This window comes from Scomber scombrus, chromosome 18 (assembly GCF_963691925.1).
Source record: "Scomber scombrus chromosome 18, fScoSco1.1, whole genome shotgun sequence".
Lineage (NCBI taxonomy): Eukaryota > Metazoa > Chordata > Actinopteri > Scombriformes > Scombridae > Scomber > Scomber scombrus.
Genome location: NC_084987.1, coordinates 22,561,102 through 22,581,745, shown reverse-complemented (window position 1 = coordinate 22,581,745; position 20,644 = coordinate 22,561,102). Strand labels below are relative to the sequence as shown.

Below are 20,644 nucleotides of genomic sequence, written 5' to 3'. Positions count from 1 at the left end.
TGATTATGCTTGAGTCAGTTCTTCTTGACATGCCTGGTTGTTTGTAATAAGGTAGTGGCTGTGAGACTGCTTCTTTTGTGGGTTTTTTTCTTCCATTTTATAGTCTATATCCACTTAGTCCTATTCAGGCTCACAGAAGAATGGGACTTAAACAGAGAAACGTCCTGGGCAGGTCATCAGTACATAACAATGATGGACCACAGTCCAACCCAGTACACCAATGGGTGATTTAACCCTGTGCAGGATCCAGGACCTTAACCACCTGCCAGCACAGGTGAGGTGGGTCGACCTCAGAGCAATTTAGAACAGTGGTACTCAAACTTTTTCACATCAAGGACTCCTAAACTGACATAAATAGGACCACGAACCCGAAGATTTTGTCCCAGGGTCCCCTATCTGATAAGAGTTTTGCTTTTAGATTTTATAACAGCAAGTGTATGAAACCTGTGACCAAAACAGTCGCACATTCCGTCATTGTGTTACTTATGTTAGGAATTATAGTGAAAATAAATGATTTCCCTTTTTTGCTGGGAAGCCCCTGGAACTCCATGATGTGGACCCCGCTTTGAGAAAAACACTAATTTATAGGCTCAAATCCACCTGATGTAAGTGTCAGTAGTGACAGTGGTATCGCTGCGCCATCACAAGCAATGTGCTACTTGTTGATGATGTACTGATATGACTCTTAAAGAGAAGAGCTAGAGGTGATTGTAATCTAAGCAGGGCAGAGCTTTCGTGCAACCATCAGGTGGATCTTACATAAAACCAGCACAGCAGGAGATAAGAGCTTTCTCTGCTGTACTGAATGAACTGCACTGAGAATGGACTAACTGAGCACACTACCGCCATCTCATGGTCAAACGTAGTACAGCAGATGTACATTTGGGATCATGCACGCTAAAAGAATGCTGCTGGTAAGCGATGTCGTGTTGCAGGTGTGGATACCTGTTTATGAGGTATGTACCTGTGTATTTGAGGCAATGGAGTGGAACGCACTGCAGCTCCCTTTGTAATATTGTGTTTCACTTCCATCTATTCATTTGTGTTTTCTGTTCATTTTATAGCAGAGCATCTTTGTAAAGACATTTCTGTGATAAAACACGATCAAGTTTGATCTAATTGTAGTATTTTGGGTTTGTTTCTGCAACAGTGGAAGGAAGCTTGAACACAAGGAATGATCACATGCCTCTTACTGAAAACCTGGGGGAAGTAAACTTGAACATCTGCAATTCCACAACAATGATCAAATTCTATCAGCTCATGAAGGTCATATACAACTGAAAGCTCCAGAACAGCTTGTAAATGGATCTTGAGGTGGGATTGTTTTGTCAGCTGGTGATTTCCAGGTTGAGAAAGAACGTTGAAACTTTTCATTATATTAAATGCTTGCGTCACGCAATGAATAACTGAACAACATGCAATTATTCTACGATTGATGTCAAGTGTTATGACCTTGAGCTACAGTACAATAGTTACTCATAATACACCCCCATATGTCATATTTGATTAGATTTTTGTAGACACGGTAGCGCAGGACTATGACAAATATTATCTTTTCATCCACAAAGGAATTTGTTCTACAACTGGATCAGATTAAATGAAATATGTTAACAGCTGTTTTGGAATTTTAATATTGCATGCATGCATTCGTCAGTGACCTGAACACACACACACACACACTTTGTTGTAAGCTTATAGATGGAATTGACTGAAGGGTTAAAGGAGAGACAGTTTTACACAGTGCTGTACAAAACTATGTTTTATTTCAAAAACATCCTCATTGAATAAGCACTGAAATATAATCATTAACATCAGATGTTTTATGTAAAAGCCTGTAAATGAAGATAAGGCCTCAAATATGCATAAGTAACAGTGCAATGGCTTTGGTATCAATAAGGTTAAATACTTCATTCATATTCATATATTACATGATTACACATTTGAAAATAAAAACAGCGATAAAAGCGCAAAGATTTTTGAAACGTTGAAAGCCGTTAAGCATACCTTCATATAACAGTCAAATATAAAAAATAATACATGCTAGAATTATAAATGATAAAACAAAAAATTTACAAACGCCCTAAAAAGCTTGTTTGGATATTGACTGAATATGAATGAATAATCTCAAATTTAAAAAATCTACAAAATTCTAAATTGAATACGACATCATTAGAAAGCGTCTCTACAGAGAAACAGAGGTGTGTGTGTGAATGTGAAGCCCTTTTTAGACCTGAGGGGACAACACATTTTGGACTGGGCTTATAAAACATTTGGTTGTAACAAAATAAAAAGAATGACACAAGTGCTCATCACCTGTCATAAAACGTCTTTGCATCTCTACTGCTTACAGAAGCACTTGTTAGAGAAGTGTTCTACTCAGCTGGCTGAGCCTTATTCTTCTTGTTCAGGACTTTGCGGAGGCTCTCGGGCATCAGGTAGGGCCTCTCTGGACTGCCATCGTTCCTCTCAAGATCCTCCACTGAAAGGAGATGAAATAAAAATGACGTTAAACTGAGGCAACTGGAACCACAGCTTTCTTTTCAAACAAATGTTCATATCTGGATAAGATAACTAGGCTTGTTTCCAGTTCTGCAGAAAGGTATCTATTTGCATTAAACAAACATACTGTACATAGTTCACTCACCACCAACATGCAAAAAACACCACCACATCATTTAAATTCTTTCATTATATACAGTGGAGACTCACTATGATATCAAATACTGTTTATTAAAGCAGCTACACTGCCAAACACACATTCTTGTGTTAAGAGGTACTGAATGTAAAACTATACTGCTGTATAGTTTTTAAAAAAACACCAGTTTTCATTAATACAAACACTAATCTGTTATGGCTTAGTGTGAACATAAATTAAAGTGCATTCATAGTACAGCATACTAAAAGAAGTAGCTCTGATCATCGTGTGGTTCTGATTGCATAAAACTGTAAACAATTAAATACCCTTACATTTTTTAAGTCAAAATGTACAATCCAACATTAGCACTGTAAATTAGGCACATGAATGGCTTCAAGTTTCTATTGGTCAGTGGCAGTGAGAGGAGAGGGAGGATAAAAAAAAAGGCAGAAGCACAACTGAGAAACTTTCTAAACTAACTAAATATCATCAACTTTTCATTAATCATGCAACTAATTACCCACATACAGTACTTCTGTGCACATTAGACAGAGCTCACTATTTGAGACATGCTTCAAGTCCAATTAAGAAAACAAATGCTATCCCATGTCTCCTCGTATTGAAAGACCGATAATATTATGCACCACTCAGTTGTGAGTAAAGGAGCTTTGCTGCCACCTTCAGGCATTGAGTTCAGTAGTTGAAACTACCATCTGCCTCTGTGACAGGATGTGACATGTTTAGTGCAAAAGGAGAATGTCCCAAATGGGCAAAAACAAAGTACCAGCTCAGTCCTTTTTTAAATTTAATAAAACTTAAGTTATTTAAAAAAAAAGTCTTGCATGGATTTTGTTGTGCCTGTAATTAAGTGACCAATCTGGGCGTCTTTGTTCAAAAAACTCTTCCTGTCTAAGCTGCGTCCTCCTGAGTCTGCTGCTCCTTCGCCTGGACGTCTTCATCATCATGTTGCTGAGCAGAAGATGAAGATGGATCCTCAGCCTTGTTCTGCGACAGAATCTCATGGAGAGTTGCGGACATGTAATAAGGCCTTTCCACTGAACCGTCATTGCGCTCCAGGTCTTCGCCTTATTGTATGTGTGTTTGTATTTGTGCATGTTAATGTATGGAAAAGAAAATCAGCGTTGAAATAAAGTTTTTTAAAAAGGTGTTACAGGGCCAGGAGGAATGAGAAGGAGAGGTGATGGATTGTGGGACGTGATAAAAAGGAAGGGAGAGACAAAAAGAGAAAGAAAGTCAAATTGCAAGCAAGCAAAGGCACCCACAAGCATTTCTTATTATCAAAGTTATAGTTTAACTCCAAGCAGCAGCAATTTTCAGATTAACACACTGTAAGCCACAGACTGTTACTTTGAAATGGTTAAAGTTTAAAGTGTGGAACACCATGTTCATGCAGTTTACAATTAGTGACAGCCCAACACCGAAAAGCAAAGTGAGAATTCAGGAAGTGTGAGGAAAGATTTGATTCAAGATTTGCAATTTACATCCGATCTGTTGCAACATGTTGTCAATGTTTGTTTCTTTTCTGTGGAGTCCATCTGACACAATCTAAAAAGTTACACATGGATGCCGGACTTACAGAAACAGAGGAACAGGGTGTCCACACACATGGAGTAAACACTGAAGAATCCATGGGCGATGAGGTAGGAGCCAACCACCACAGTCTGAGGAGGACACAAGAACCATAAACACACAAGGCCAAAGAGCCACATAATGGATCAGCACAAAAAACTAAATTACACCCTAGTTCTGTTCTGTTTTTGTTAACATTTAAGTAGTTTTTCCTGAACAGAAGCAGCAGCACACTCACCAGGATAGGTACCCAGTAGTAGTGGAGATTGGGAGCTGTATTCTCAAAGGCCTTCACTCTCCCAGAGAAGAAGAAGAAAGAAAAGATACCTGTGGAAACAACAGCAAAGACAAACGTTTTAGCATGATTCTTAATAAATAGTTGCTGTGACTTGTCTTACTATTCACTTTATGTGGATTTTACTTAAATATTAAAATCTCAGACATCCACTGTATTCATATCCCAGGCATTACATACAATGTATTCCAATGTCAAAATGCTCGCTATTGCACATTTGTCAACTGCAGTTAAGATCATTAAGAAAACATGTGTCATTTGTATATCAAAGCCTTTTTCAGTCAGTGTAATTATTACACACTACTAGTATATTGTCTAAACTCCATGTAGAATTCAAAATGTTCTATTTTTTCACAGTGACAGACTATGTATAAGCTCATTATAATGACCTGTACAGTTAAATACAGTAGTTAAATACACATTAATCTAATAATGAGTCTTTGAAGCCTTATTTATTACGACAGTAATATGTAATATGAGAAGAGTGACAGATACATAAACAGACTCACCCACAAGCCCAACAACGAGCAGTTTCCCCAAAAACAACAGGAAATCTGTCACTTTGTCCAAGACTGCCACCCTGGAGGATTAAAAACAATCATTTATCCTTTGCACACAAAAAAAGGAGAGACTAAAAAATGATAAGTAAATAAAAAGATATATTTGCAGCTTTTAAACTTACCTGATCATGTTCCTCATGAGTAGGAAGAAGGCATCTTTAGCAGATGTGCAGAAGTTTTTGCCATATATTGCCACCTAGAGGCCAAATACACTCATTACATTAAAACCAAACAAACATTACAAATGATACATGGTGTTTCTGTTTAAATAATGTCAGGGAGTAAATGGGCAACTCACCATAATGTAGGCATTTCTGTTTATGAATTTGATGAATTTCTCTAGACACCAGAAGCAGCACTTCAGACAGCACAACAGGAACTTGGCAAACTTATTTTGGGCTCCTGTGAATGATATAATTGACAGGTTAAGTGAGCCATTATCCCCAAAGAAGCATTAGACATTAACAGGTTAGTTGCAATTTGGTTCATTAATTAAAACTATCAGAAAGAAACACTGTGCTGCCTAACAAATTCTGTGTTACATCGCTGACATTTTTAAAGCGAAGTGAATTGTCCCAATAAGAGTAAACCCTACCAGCTCTGTCCAAGGTTAAGGCTTTATTCAGGTCTCTATGTTATCCAAACTACAGATTGTAGCCATGAGCAGACATCTACATGATATTGTACTCCACAAAAGTAGCAAACCTTTCAGCTTGTGGTCTAGATACTCCAGGAGAACCCTGATGATCTGAACGATTGAGAGGATGAGGGAGCCAAACGCCAAAGTTCCTGTATGATACCTAAAACAAGGTACAAATCTCATGTGGAATAATGAAGAAAACAAACATGTAGCATGGATGTTGGATGTACCACGTAAGTCATACACACCTGAGAGATCTCCCTAGGGCAGAGAACAATGGGAAGGCAGGCATGTCATCTGGTTTGACAAAGGCCCAGTAGTACGAGGCAAAGGCCCCGGCCAACGTCATCTGTCCTAGGGCTGTGACGAAGTTGGCACACCAGAAGAAGAGGAAGACGTTGTAGAACTGCAGACCGATCAGGTATTTGTGGTAAACGGTCTCTCCACCGTAGAAGGCAAAAAGGCACTCAGAGTCAGGGCACTCTTTTTTCATAGAACTGGTCGTGTAGTTCTGAGCACAGATACAGGTTATAGTGAGAGACTGTATGCACACAGTGGAAATCCAGAATATTTCTATTTAATGGGACGATGCAAACATAAATATTCATGTAATCTGGGCACCAAATAGCTTTAAAGGAAATGGTGAATCTGTGACGATTCGAAAAATACATCCTCAAAGCTAAAGTGAAGAATCGGGGTTCAACAGATTGACTAAATAAAGATTGTTCAGGAAGTGCAGGGAGATAAAGAACTGCCTGATTAAAAAAGAGATATAAAAAGAGAAAACTTACTGCTGGTTCACAAGTTTGTCTTGAGTACTCGCATACCGACTCATTGAAGACTTTGTAGATGGGTTCATTCGAGGTAGACAAGAAACTGATCAGTATTTGTCAAGGACTACAATCAGAACAACTTAAAGAACCATGACGATACCTTACATTATATCAAATTCAGCTGACACTCCTCTCCTCAGGTCCATGTCGATGTGTAATTTCTGCTTCATACAGTTGCACACAGAAACTGAATTGTCCACTTTCTCTACCTGAGTATTCATGTTGTCTGCCTGCTATCCCCATGATAGTGACAGGGCATACCAAAAGGTGCCTTTAGGTTTGTGACTACAGTAAGCCCTGATTAATTGTAACATTGAGTAACTGAGTTGAAAGGATACACAGCAGTGACTGCCCAGTAGGCGATGACCATGGCCAGGAGAACAAATGTGAACAACGGGTAGAAAAGGGAGCACATCACGTGTCCGATAGCTCTGTGAACACAACAACAGCAGCGCATTTTAGTCCATTACTACGACTCACTCTAAAAGGTTGTTTTTAATAATTTAACATCTAAACATTTATTGATCTGTTTTTGCACTCTTAACCCATCCTCTCAGCTCTAATGTCATGTCTGACCTGCTGGCTTCTTTGATGAGAGCAACGGCAATGAGGAGCCTCTTTCTGAGGAAGATGAGCAGGAGGATGATGATGACCTCCAGGATGGAGAGGATAATCACTGAAAGGAGAAAGGTGGAGTGGTCATGAGGGTGTCCCAAATATAAAGCAATAACTATAAACATGTAGAGTGTGTACTGTGTACTGACTGAAGGCCAGCCAGGTCTGTCTAATCTGCAGGTAGACTGTAAAGTCTGCCTGGAAGCCCAGCTGTTGTAGAGTCACATTAGAGCCTGCATGTCCCTTCAGGTGAGCATACTCCATGTAGCAGTGGAAGATACCTGACCAGCAATAATAAACACATTAGAACAGAAAGAAATGACATTTATTAAAAAGGCAGTGGTTAGCAACTTTATTGTTTAAAAAGAAAAAGGGAAGCCATGTTCAACAGCTCCCCTTTCCATGACTATGTATGAGAAAATACAGCTTTGGACAGCAAACATCAGAGAAGTTTCTTCAAGGCCTGAAAGAACACCAGGGTCTGTTCCAGAAAGCAGGTTTATCATAGTTATCTTATAGTTATCCATAATGATCATATCCTATTGGACATTAAATGTGAATATTCCTGGGAACAGTCCTGAGTGAGCAGGATTTTGTTGGAGCTAAAGACTAAATGTGGTTGAAAGGGGACAGTTTTTAACAACATTCAGTGAAATATAGCCATTAAACACTGGTGAACTAAGATAAATATGTTAAATAGACATCTAAACTAAAACCTATTCATAGTTTTAAAACCTTTTTAACTGCAAATCAAAATTACTACTGGGGTTGGCCTATTATATGCACACAATCCGCCTACACACATAGCATTGGATTACACTGGAGGCCCTTCCCTTTGAGCTCCATGGATGATGGTGTTTTTCCATTCACCATGCAAGCATTTAACTCAAGCTGTGTCTAAAAATCACACTACACACTCAGTCCAAGCAGCACACTATCCTCCCACAATGCACTGCACAAAGGAAATAGATGAGCTGCTTGCAGCTGAAAAACATTTAAACTAATCATTTAATGTGGTTAAAAAGCTCCAGAAACATCTCAAAGAAAAAAAACAAGCAATTCTTTTTTTCTTTATTCTTTGTGAAATTTAATTGGTGGTGGCATTCTTTGGTTGCAGTTTGAAGCCCCCAGGAAGTGTGCCAGGCTTTGAGCCAATTTTTACATAGTGGCCAAACTGTAATTGCAACTTCTAAGTCCAACAGGGGACCACAAAGCATTTTACCCCACATAATCATACAAGTGTCACAAACCCTGCAAAATGGCCAGTTTCACTGTATGAATATGATCCATTCAGACTGATAACTTCTGGAAAGTTGGACTTGTTTTATTTCCATTCAAATTAACTGGAGGACTAAACTAGGAGTTACTTGTCTTGGCCAGCAGGAGTCCCTGGTGAGCATGCTCTTTGAGTGCATCGAACCTATAGAATGCATGCAGTATGTTTTCATCTTAGTAGTTTCTTTACAGCAAAAGGCTTTTGTGACTTGCATTACAGAGCAACTTTCATAGGAATGAATGGAGCTCCACCCTGACCCTGTATTCAATTCTAATTATGCATTAATGGTTTCAAGTCTGACAGCACAGGTGTTGCATCATTTCCTGTTGTAATGTCCTAAGAACTGTATTTTATAAAGATTGTATATAGTATATACTGTATACTATTAGTATCTTGTACATAATTGGGACACAACATCAGAGTTAACAAACTCAGAATAGATTGATTTCACTTGGATCACTTGTTTTGGAACCAAACACCATCTCAGAGTTGAGTTGAGGTTCAGAGTTTGCTTTCTGGACCAGGGCCCTGTAGTGCTGAGCCATTCTGAATTGAGTATGATAATGACAGAAGTCTTAGGTGTTTTTTCAACCCTTACCATATCCTATGACCAATATCACCAAGACAATCATCACCCAGACCATGATCCCTGCCAGGAAGCGCAGGAGGACGATGAAGAGCAGACTGGTTAGCATAGCAATAACCAAGCCTCTAAAGAGAGAGGGGGAAGAGTGGAAGGCGTGAGAAGAAAGTGAGCAGTGAAACCAGCGGATGTTTCATTCTTCAAAAGACAAACTACATCAAAGTGAACGAGAAGCGGGAAGCAGATTTGTAAATGCTGGGTTGGAGACTTACATCAGGATCCAGTACCAGGACTGCGTGTAATCCTCAAAGATTTTCATAACCGTCTGGCGAGCTTCAACGACCACAGTGGCATTCCTGTGGAAAGATTACGGTGTGTTTATCTGTTAAAGCACTCTGTAGCTCCTTATTCAGTTAATATGTGGTTGAATGTGGCAGGTCGGAGCAAATCACAAAACTTATCACAGCTATTTCAAGCAGCTATGAAGGATCAGCCTTATTCTGTATCACAATCGTTCTAATGAGGTACTCACTTGACTCCATCCACAAGATCTTTGGCATCTCTCATTTTTCCAGTTTCATCTTCAAAATGAGTGTTGTTACCCACAGTTATCGCCCCTCCTTTCAGGCCCAAAGCGGGGAAGCACCTGCGGGTGACTGGAGGACAGCAGAATGAAAGACAAACATTTAAAACAGCTGGTCAATCTAAAAAAATATAAGACAAAAAAACAATTGAAAATACAAATCTCACAAAATACACTTTTACTCTTTACAGATCTGCACTGGATAAGATTATAAGTGTAAAATGCAAGACAGACAGAGCAAAGAGAGAAAGAAGAAAGTAGGACATTTGACACATAATGAACAGAGATTCAACTCACAGGGTTTGCTGGGGATCAGCATGGCAGGACACAGACCCAACTTCAGGATTTGTGGTATACCCTGAAACACAGATTATCCACAGATGATAAGGTGTGTGAAAAGCTTTTGACAATCTATATATATCTAATCCATCACCAAAAAGACTACCAGCATGACTTCAACATTTAAAACCTACCATTGTATTAGTCACCCCCTCCTTGCAGAAGTTCTTGTAGTAGTCAAAGTCATTTTTGTTGTGGTAGGCTTTGACCAGCGTCATGAACTTGTCAGGGCACTTCTCCACACACATCTAAAAAAGGACAAAACAACAAATCCAGCAGAAAATGAAGGAAAAACATGGAATGGTCAGGATTTGGATAAAAAAAATGCAGCACATCAGGAAGATTTAAAGCCGAGACCATTTTCAGATTGTAGTTATAAAATTTAAAAAAAAAAAAAAGGAGAAACAGAAGTAACATCTGGCAACATGAGAAAAGAGAAGAGTGATGTTCTCACCTGTGTGGTCGGACACTGGAACTCCAGCAGCACCATGGGGCTGGCACACTTCATGATGTTGAAGTAGAACAACAGCCGCTTCTTCCTGTTGAAGGCAGGAAAAAAGTGCATCAAAACTTTACAACACAAAAAAGTCAGAGGAAGCAAACACTGAAATCGAGGCTGAGAGAAGCGTTAAAGTAGGAACCTGTTACTCTTGGGTAAAACAGTCACTTCAGCTTTTCTGTAAAGAATTATATCATTTTGATTGTGATAACAAGACGTCCTCCAAATGGACTGTTATCCACAAAGTTTCTGGTGTGATTACAAGATTACATTTCCTTTAATATATAAGAGCTGACAAGGCATGTTTATCAAGAAGAGAGGGGACTTACTCCAGTTCTGGATTTATATATTTGATAATTTAAGCCAGAGAGTGTTAGAAATGAGTAACTAGATTTTAGCGAGTCTGCTGGATTATAAATGTGTCAATGCACTTGTTTTCTGATGGATGTGATAGGTTGAACCACAGACTGACTTTCATAAATGTTAAATGATGGAAAAGATTTGAGAATTGTTTTTTTTTTTTTTTAATGAGTTGTGAGAATTCAGAATGTGTTGCCTACTGTTGAAAAATGGATATTAAATGTTTTTATTTATTTTATTATTGTAACCAATTGATGGGTTAAGATGAGGGATTTATTACCTAGAGAATGTTCTAAAAATATGGTTGTAATATTATATGTTTTGCATTTATTGGTCATTTATATTTCTCTTGCTATTTTTGTATGCAAGAGTGATGAATTGTTTTGTAGGGGTTATTATGATGAACTTTTGTATACTTGGTTTCTGTGGTGATTTATCTGTTGGAGGAAACTGGGAACAGCCTAAGACACCACCCTGATAACAAGGACAGATAGCTCATAAAGCAAAATAAAGCATGCAGTACTGCAAAATAGTGTATAGCATTTTGATTTTCATGGAAGCTCTGTGTGTGTGTCTGTGTGTATGTGTGTGTGTGTGCATATTATCAAAGTAAGAAGAAGCTCATGTCCAGCAGAGTTACAATCAGATATATTTGGAAAGCAACTCACTCAAGTGGGGTGCCGGCCTGCCCACAAAACTGGCCTCGACTGTCTGTGGGGTAGATCACCTTCCTGGGGTCACCTTGGGACCAGGCTTCAAGCACAAAAAATAGTACATAAAGTTGTCTTTTTATAGGTAGATTTTGGGTTGTGTTTTTACAAGTAAACCAAATTGTAGTGCTGTTTTACCAAGTATTCCCACTGCAATATAACCCAGTATGGCGAGGATGAAGAGGATGCAGCACACAATGTCTGTGCAGCCCCTGGAATGAAGACAGCAAAGGTTGGAGGGTTGAAATAAACTCTATGGACTCTTGTTTGTTTTGGTAAAATCACACCTCTGTCTCACCTGTTGTGGATCGGGCCCTTGAAGGTCGGGTCATACTTCCTCGGCTCGCCTGTTAATAAAAGAAAGAAAAAAAGAAGCACATATATCACTCAGTCAGCACTGAGACTTCTGACATTGTTGCTTAGCGAGAGATCCCCTGCAACTGAAACATGACACCTCTGAGATCCTGTGTGTGTTAGCTGCTCATGCACCTTGCTTTCACTACTGAGTCATGAAGGAGCAGCCCGTATAAAATAAAAGGAGCTGATTTATAAAAGGTTAAGAAACAGTGCGGCCGAGGTCATCCGCCCACACTTCTGTCAGATGACTTTTCCCTTCAGGCAACATGACAGATTCCTCCCTGCTGACTAAGCAGAGGCAAACACAACACAACCACTAGAAGGGCCTAAATCATTTAGTGTAGTGCATTTAGTTGAGGCAATAATGTCATGCTGAAAGTAAATTTATGTCAAAGCTGACTTGACTGACAGCTGATTGTGGACTTTTTGAATGCTAAAAACAATCTCTTCCTCAAGCTAAAACAAAGCACTCAGAAAAAAATCCTTGTAAAAGAATTATGTCATTTTGATAAAGTTATGTGATTCTTGTGATTCACCTGAGCACATGTTGGGAAGAATTACTGGTGTGTGTGTGGGAGGAGGGAACAACAGAGACATGGGTTCAACTTTGGCTGCATGTTAACTGAATAATAGACTAAATATGTTAATTAATACCCATATTTATTTTATGTTATGTGTAAATATCCTGTACTGTATCTGCTCTGTGACATGCTCCAAAAAGTAAATAAAGATTTGAATTATTCAAAACAAAAAAGGGGGGAAAAAGGGTTTGCTTAAGGTTATTTGAGGTCAGCGTGTCAGAAACACAAGACAGAGCATCTCATATCTTATCATCTTATCTAAGCAAATTCATCCTGCAGCTCCTACATAAAACTCATCAGGGAACATTAATTGATAAAAGTTTCAGTAAGCTGGCTGGCGGTGCTCTCCAGGATGGAAATAAGAAAAGCAGCGTACCACATTATTGTTGAAGAGCAAAAAAAAAAATAAACACATTTTTAAAAAGCCAGCAGCTCAGAAACACACAAATGATGGACTCATATTCAAATTAACTAACATATTGACGTCGCGGCAGATTCATCAGGTCTTTCAATCCCCTCCTACTGCAGCATGCTTATATATATGTACATGTGTAGCATGTAGCATTAAATCCTGAGTCTAGACGGAGGGAGGATGATATTATCTGTGGCGTCTTTGCATATTAATTATGTATACAGTCAGGAGGGACGATGCTGCTGCAAGCATTTACCAGACAAGCTCTTAGAGAAGTCACAGCTTCCTGTTAGACTGACTATAGGTGCTTGTATTTAATAAACATGGAAAGATGCTGGTACATTTTTCTCTTTTGAATATAAACATGTAAAAATAAGACTTTAACTTAAACATGTAGCTGTAGCAACTGACTGTGTTGACTGCTCCTTAAACACACACACACACACACACACACATATATATACAGCACAGGAGCAGAAAAACACTGATAAAAGAACTGCCTGCTCTCACTCTCACACTCACACACACACACACCTGTGTAATCAGTAGAGGTTGCCAGCAGCAGGTTCAACACAAACACACATACACACCCATACTTTTCTCCACAATGTCGACATGCTGATACTGACGCTCCGGTTTCACTCTGAACTGTTTGATCATTTTTATCAAACAGATTAAACTTTTTTTAAAATCAGATTTAACAATAAAAACTCAAGTCATTTCAGGTGAGTTCAGAATTAAAAATAGAACTTAAAAGTAAGTAGAAGAGTAGAGTAGTTACCATGCTTTCCATAAAATTCTCCCTCTTCAGGCATCTTGTAATTTCCTTTCTGGGTGAAATGTTGCAATGTAAAAACTCTGTTACTCTCCTTCTTCAGCCCCCCTTTATACCGCTCCCTCCTTCTTCTCTTTCAGCTGTTATAAAAGGGAATGAGAGCGGGAGGCAGAGGCAGGTATTGTGTGGGGAGGAACCAGTTCAACCTGTCCCCCCAGAATAGCTGTGAGACAGCCGGCAACCCCGCCTTCAGACTTCCCTGTTTATCCTGAAAACAACTGAGCTCTTTTCCAATCTGTGCTCCACCTGTGCATCTCCCCTCCCCTCTATCTCCTCCCACCTCCACCAAAATCAGCTCTTTCCTGTGTTCCTCATCCAGAGAGAAGGCGTGGACTCTTGCTTGTATAAAAGGAAGAAAAGGAGAAGTTGTGTAGATGTTATCAGAAACATGTGTTTGCTATAAAATGAGGAGGGGAGAATTCTTGCCTTCCGGTGTTGTTGTTTTTCTTGTGTGTGTAGCTGCTGCTGAAGTGGAGGAATGATTAGCTTCAGGTGTGCTCGCAGGATACTTTTAGTGTGCAGTAAAGCGACTTCATGTCAGTTTGTGACGTCGACTAATTGCTGTTAAACTTCCTCATGGAGCAGTTTAAAAAACATCCACAGTTTTCTCCCATCTTGTGGAGACTACGCGGTATTGCACAAACAGCTGTGCTTTACTAGCTCCTGTTTTTTTCTGCTTTTACTGCATTGTAAATTTTCCACAGACCGACTCAAATGCCACAAACGCTGTATGTTTTACAGATGCTGACAGAAATTGAAAATGGAGCCAGAGTGACTGAGCGTTTCCATCCATTTTGGAGCCCAGCGTTACTTCACATGGAAACTCCTCATCTTGGCTTTTTGCTGTATTTTCCCCCCAAACAAGACAACTTGTTCATGAAGTGGCTCTCAAACACAGGCTGTTGGTTTCAAGGAGATTTCTTGGATGATGACAACAGACGTGATGCACAAGAGCCGACAAATTAATACAATGCTGCTTCCATCTATTGTTGCTTATGCCGATGAACTGAGATAACCTGAGCTGGTGTTTTAATTGGCCTGGACAGGAGGGAGGTGACGTTAAGGCTAAATTGATTATTAGTAACTTGTTTAACAATAACAAATTGTTCTTGTGACACAGGGTAGCAGGGTGGTGACAATGAGAAACTGCTGCAATGTGTTAAATGCCACCACTGTGCAACCAGTCAAGCTTTGTCAACAGAAAGGCATCCGCTATACGGGTCAATGACGTTTTGTTGTGTCCATGTGATTTAGTCAAATTTAAAGGGGCTAAAATGTGAAAATAAACATATGAATAACTTGCACACATTCTTTTTTTTGTGGACCCAGCATAATTATAAGGATTATGGCAAAAATGTCTAAGTGGTGTGACCATAAAAACTTTGTACCAAATAATTAAACTTGCTTAAAAATGCTAAATTCTCAATAAAACACCATATCAACTAGTTTGGCATGATCTTACATTATAACTTTTTTATATTAAGTTAAGTAATTATTTGTATAAGTCCACTTAAATACACTGTAGGTGGATCAAATATTTAATATTTATGATTCTTTTGTGGTTACACCATTTGACATTTTCAGGAGCACTCAGTCTTACTTTTACTAAAAAATGGTGCAAATATAATTTGTAATGACATAAAACCAACAAAACACAATGTACATTTTAACAAACCTGAGGCTGCTTTTAAAACTAGTTATTGAGATATTTTTGAATCACTCATCTAGCCAACCACAATTTGTCACTGACTCATGTGTGTAAGAGATTAGATTTAATCATGACATGCCTAACAGTTTAGTCTTCATAAGGATGCCAATTTACAGAGAAACTATCTGGATTAGAACTAAAAAAAAAAGAAAAGAGGAAGCTCATATGCAGAACGAAAACTAAACATACAAAATATTCTTGTTCCAGCTTCTTAGATGCAAATATGTCCTCCTTTTTAAAATGCTAGTAAAATGAAATTATTTGTGTTTCTGACTCTTTGTGACACCAAAGAAGCAATTTGAATATGTTAACTTGCACTTTGGGGAATTATAAAGTGGCATTTTTCACTACTTTATGATACAGAACAAATAACTCAGCTACTACTTGAGAAAATAACCAGCAGATGAATCAATAATAAACAAAATTGTAAGATGTAGCCTTAATCTACATTAGCTTCCATTAGTTGAGAGTAACAATTGTACATTTTATAGTGCATTTGTGTCTTTCCGTCAGAAGCACAGTATTAATGTATCTATTATTTAACAGTGCTTGAAAGAGATGCTTCATAGGAACTCACAAACAGTCTAAGAGCTGCTTATATTATAATAGTTTCTGCTTCTGTTTATAATTGGAAATGACACTCAACCAATTCTTGATGTGTTGTATCAGCTTCCTCCAGTCTTTCTTCTCATGGTGCAGTATTTATTTACTTTAGACATTATCTTACACACCCCGACGTTCCTGTGCCTCCCTGCTTCATTTCCTTACCACCACCCTTCATACCCATACTAAACTATAAAAAAAATCTGTTTACACTGTGCATCGTGCAGCATTAATGTGCCCCCCCCCCCCCCCCCCCCAACTTTTTCCCCCTGTATTCAGAAGCCAAATTAAAATATCACCCCCACCCCGAGCCCAGCTGAGCCGAGACGCGTTCTTGTATTTTTATCAACCTGCAACAATTTTGGAAATGCTTATAGAATAGAGTATCACCGCTGAATTTTAATTAACTAAAATTAACAAGACCTTTTTTTCACCACAGATTTGCTGACTTGGCGCGCTGGCAGAAGCGCAGGTGGAACTTATAACGCTAACGATGACAGCTTTTATCCCAGCGACTGCAAAAGATGATCTGTTCCAGCTGTTTGACCGGTCCAAATGTGGATTCAACTCCAGACATAATGTTCCAATTATATAAAAAAAAAAACTTTTCAACTCTAATTTTAGCTACTGTGGAGGATTATTTGGCGCTTTATAGCTTGTTGGGTCTGAGTCTGAAAAGCTGCTAAAATAAAGCTAAAGTGAGTGGCTAAAGTAAAGGCTAAAGAAAGGTTTGGATATACAAGGGTCACATCTACTGGAAAAACACTGTGATACCATAGGCTGACAATACAGTAAGCAGACTGTAATTCCATGTAAAGGTTACAGCTGCTGCCCACTCTGCCTGTTTCCTGCGTCTGTCATTACAGTAGCAGGGTGGGGAGCATTTAAGTCCAAGCTGAGATCTAGCAAAGGAAACAACACACACACACACATGCACACACACACACACACACACACAACCACACACAGAAAAACACATCTTTCTATTCTCTAAAATTTGGACGTGCATTATTTTCACGCAACAGCTGCGGTAGTTTATCAAAACATGACCTTTAACCTTCTCCTGCCACACTACATAATCCTCCCACATATTTAACCCCTTTAAATGTGAGTTCTCTAGAGACCCTCCTGACCTCAGACAGTCTAGGTTCCGCTTCCACTTCTGAGGAGCTGACATATATTAGTTATCTCTGTTTTTTCCTTCTGTCACGTTGCTATTTCTGTAACCCGGACGAGAGAAAGTGAAACCAAGATCTAATTCATACAAGTGAGCTGTGAGAATTAGGCAGAAATAGAAGGTTTACAGTGCAAAGAGGAAGCAAACACTCGTCATTTTCTCTAAGTGTGAGTTCCCTTCTCGGACACAAAGGCGTTTTTTGGGGAAATTACACTGTCCTCATCAATAAGGAGGGTCAGCGAGACGGGTCAAGATCAGCAGACACAGTAATACTGACTGGAAGAGGAGAGTCACTGCTTCAACATCCAAATTACTCTGTATTTGTATCTTCCTCCTCACCCTAATGTCCCCCTGACCTTAATAGCCAATCAGTCTCGGCCTGCTCTGAACATGCCTTTGTCGGAAAGTTGGCAGAACTGCTAGACTGTTAGAAGAGTCACGTGACCCTGTTTGGGTTGTTATTAGGGTATGATGACGCACATTTAAGTGGAAATGGGTGGGCATGTTTTTAGCTTAATTTTAGAGTTAAATATTGATAAAAGAGGGCGAAATCTGCAAATGTAGCTCGAGTAAGCTTTGATAAAGTGCAAGGACGTGAAAGAAAAGGTCACAGAGGCCCGAGATCACGTTTCAAAGCACTCTCCTAAATATGGCTTGTAATTACACACAATCTGCACCGGGGCATGGCTGCTTCAAATCCTGTCATTGAGGTTTCTTTATATATATGTACATATATATATAATGTCAGCCTGAAATTACTCCAACATGTGGATCAGTGGGCGATCCTACAGCATCCTCTAAAAAGCTCTCCCCCTGTGCAAAGTTAAAAAAGAGAAGTTAAACACTGTGGGAAATGTGTTTAGTTGCTTGGAACTAGATCTCCAGTCTGTTTTTAAATGTGGGGTCTGGAGCCAGCAGCCGGTTAGCTTAGCTTAGCTTTAAGACTCAGTCCAACGAAAACAAAATTCAATCTATCGTGTTTATTTAATCTGTACAAAAACCCAAAATATGAGTTGTTTTTTTTTTACAGAGGGGTTATGTGTCGCTCTATCTTTTGGGCTGGGAAGTGGTAACTTCCAGGTGTTCCTGCGGGTTGCCTGGTAACCACTCCCAGTCAAGAATTAGAAGAATAAGAGGAAGATGTGGGATTAATAGAATCACTTTTAGTTTGGACGTAGTGGTTAAATTCACTGACCACAAGTTTCATTTCACATATCTGACATATAGCACTGAAGACCTGCTCACTTCAGTTATTTTCTATCTTTAGAGCTGCAATGATTGGTCAATAAACTGAATAGTTAATCGACAGGAAATTGATTGGCAACTATCTTGATAACCCATCAGTTATTTTGAATCATTTTTTAAGAGAACATTTCCAAATTATCTGATTTAAGCTTCTCAAATGTGCTTATTTTCTAGTTTCTCTGGTCTTCTATGACAGTAAACTGAATATCTTTGGGTTGTGGACTGTTGCTCAGGACTAAACAAGATATTTGAGGCCTTTTCTCACAATTTTCTGACATTTAATAGACCAAACAACTCATCAACTATAATCAACAGATTAATCAATAAAGAAAATAATCCTTATAATTGCCTGTTTTTTCTTTTTTTGGCTGGCTTGCCTAAAGTCTCACAATACACTGAGAAATATTAATGTGCGTGTCATACTGAAAGTTTGTAGAGGCTGTTATCTCAAACCACAGTCATCTCTTGATTGCATCGCTGCCAAGTCTCCCACGGGTCTAAATAAAATTATGTGTCTCCTTATTTGTCATCCTGCTCCGTGTCGAACCGCCTGAATCTGTGAAAAACTCTTGACTTTTTAGTTATTCTGACTACAAAGCGCACAAAGCATCATTCAGAATGGGTGGTAACGTGATTCAAATGATCCATCGTGGGGAAGGGAAAGGGCGTGTGTGGAGAAGAATGACGAATTTAGGAGAAATGTTGTTTTTCATTCCTTCTTGTCAACATCTGGCAATAGCTAAACATACCTAATATGCTCCTCAAAGGCAATATGAACTAAAAAAATCACACAAAACTGAAACAGATCATTTAGTTTGTCAATGTGTACAGAAGACAAGGTTATCGACCCAAAAAAAAAAAAAAAAAATCAAGGCCTTTCAGGAGTAAACATCCTCCCTACATTGATGTTTGCTTTCTTTTTCTTTCTTTCTGTGAATTATTTATAGTCTAATTTCTCTCTATTGTGTTCACTTCCTTTATGGAAAGTCTTCTTTCGCAAAAAAAAGAAAAGATCTGCACATCAGACACAGCATACCAACAGGGTGTGTCACCATGAATACACAATTATAAGGGTTATTTGTGGTAAGGAGGGTATACATTACAATTGCAACCACATAGCATTGGACTCCAGGGTGGTAATCTGGGTAAGTATAGAGGTACTTTCTTAAAGACTAAACAGATAGACTTCAATTATAAGAACATGTAGGCTTGTCTGTGTCTCTCGTGTGAAACAGCAGCAGGAGAGACTGAAGGCAGCAGCTTGAGAAATAGAAACACATGTATGAGGTATTTTCTAATAAGCTGTGCTCTATACATAGCTGCCTGCCATACCAGTCTGAGGAATGTGGCAGCAACTGGACAATCACCAGTTCAAATGGGTCATTGTACACCCTGACAATAAAAACCAGCAGCTTGCCTCCTAAAAACATGACAAACTGTATTCATGCAGCGTTGCCATTTGGTAGGCGCAGTAAACTCATAGCTGCTCATACTGATAAGCTAATGTTTATATTTGAATGTGTATAAGTTAACTTAAAATAAAGCGCTAAAAATAAGAGACGTTACATTTTAAATGCTGTAAATAGCAGAGCTTTTCGCGCTCTTACCAAGAGTAATGTTATTGAGCAAGCCTAACCCTTCATATAAAGTCGCAGTGGTAACACACACACACACACACACACCAACACACATACAAGCTATCCCGGGACGAATAAACTGAAGCAGCCTTTAAATAATTACCAAATTTCTGTTTCTCCTCCAGTTCCATGATTCAGGAGCGTTTCTTCCGGGGGCTAATAGCTGCTCACAGGCGACGACTACAGCATATTTCCAGGCTTGACAGAGGTTATCGTGCGGCGCTTCTGTCCATTTGGATACTTCGGAGAAGTCCGCTCCAAAAATCTTCACTGTCGTCTAGCGTTTAAAGGGAGATTCCTCAGAGAAGAGTGCCGACCAATAAGAGCGCAGCATCTTCTGATTGACGCGGCGCTCGCCGAATCAGCGACGGGAAGGCGGGAGATATATATATTTCTAGGGATACGTCTCGTACCGTTAACTTAAACAGACGCAACTGTCAAGAGAGCTGCCATGACTGTATAATAAGAAATAACAAAGCACCGAAATTAATTAATCTAAATTTGATAGCAAATTAGCAATTTTCTAGCAAATATGTAATGTAATTTTGATTGGTGTAGATGTGGATGAATG

General features: G+C 39.0%; 1 protein-coding gene across 2 annotated transcripts; it reads right to left on the bottom strand.

Moving 5' to 3' along the window:
• Nucleotides 1-1,746: 1,746 nt before the first annotated feature.
• On the bottom strand, nucleotides 1,747-20,343 carry LOC133999186 (choline transporter-like protein 2). 2 transcript variants are annotated; one of them, XM_062438372.1, is made up of 22 exons: nucleotides 20,177-20,343; nucleotides 11,817-11,865; nucleotides 11,657-11,730; nucleotides 11,477-11,561; nucleotides 10,404-10,488; nucleotides 10,084-10,197; nucleotides 9,908-9,968; nucleotides 9,560-9,683; nucleotides 9,300-9,383; nucleotides 9,043-9,155; nucleotides 7,318-7,449; nucleotides 7,130-7,229; nucleotides 6,892-6,984; nucleotides 6,512-6,596; nucleotides 5,969-6,231; nucleotides 5,786-5,880; nucleotides 5,379-5,482; nucleotides 5,203-5,276; nucleotides 5,030-5,100; nucleotides 4,464-4,552; nucleotides 4,233-4,317; nucleotides 1,747-2,479 (listed from the first exon to the last, which is right to left on the bottom strand). In XM_062438372.1, the coding sequence occupies exons 1-22, from the start codon at nucleotides 20,202-20,204 to the stop codon at nucleotides 2,373-2,375; spliced, it is 2,115 nt and encodes a 704-aa protein (XP_062294356.1). In that variant the 5' UTR covers nucleotides 20,205-20,343; the 3' UTR covers nucleotides 1,747-2,372. The 2 variants fall into 2 exon arrangements, with proteins under 2 accessions (XP_062294356.1, XP_062294357.1); XM_062438373.1 differs by lacking the exon at nucleotides 1,747-2,479 and adding an exon at nucleotides 2,488-3,720.
• Nucleotides 20,344-20,644: the final 301 nt, after the last annotated feature.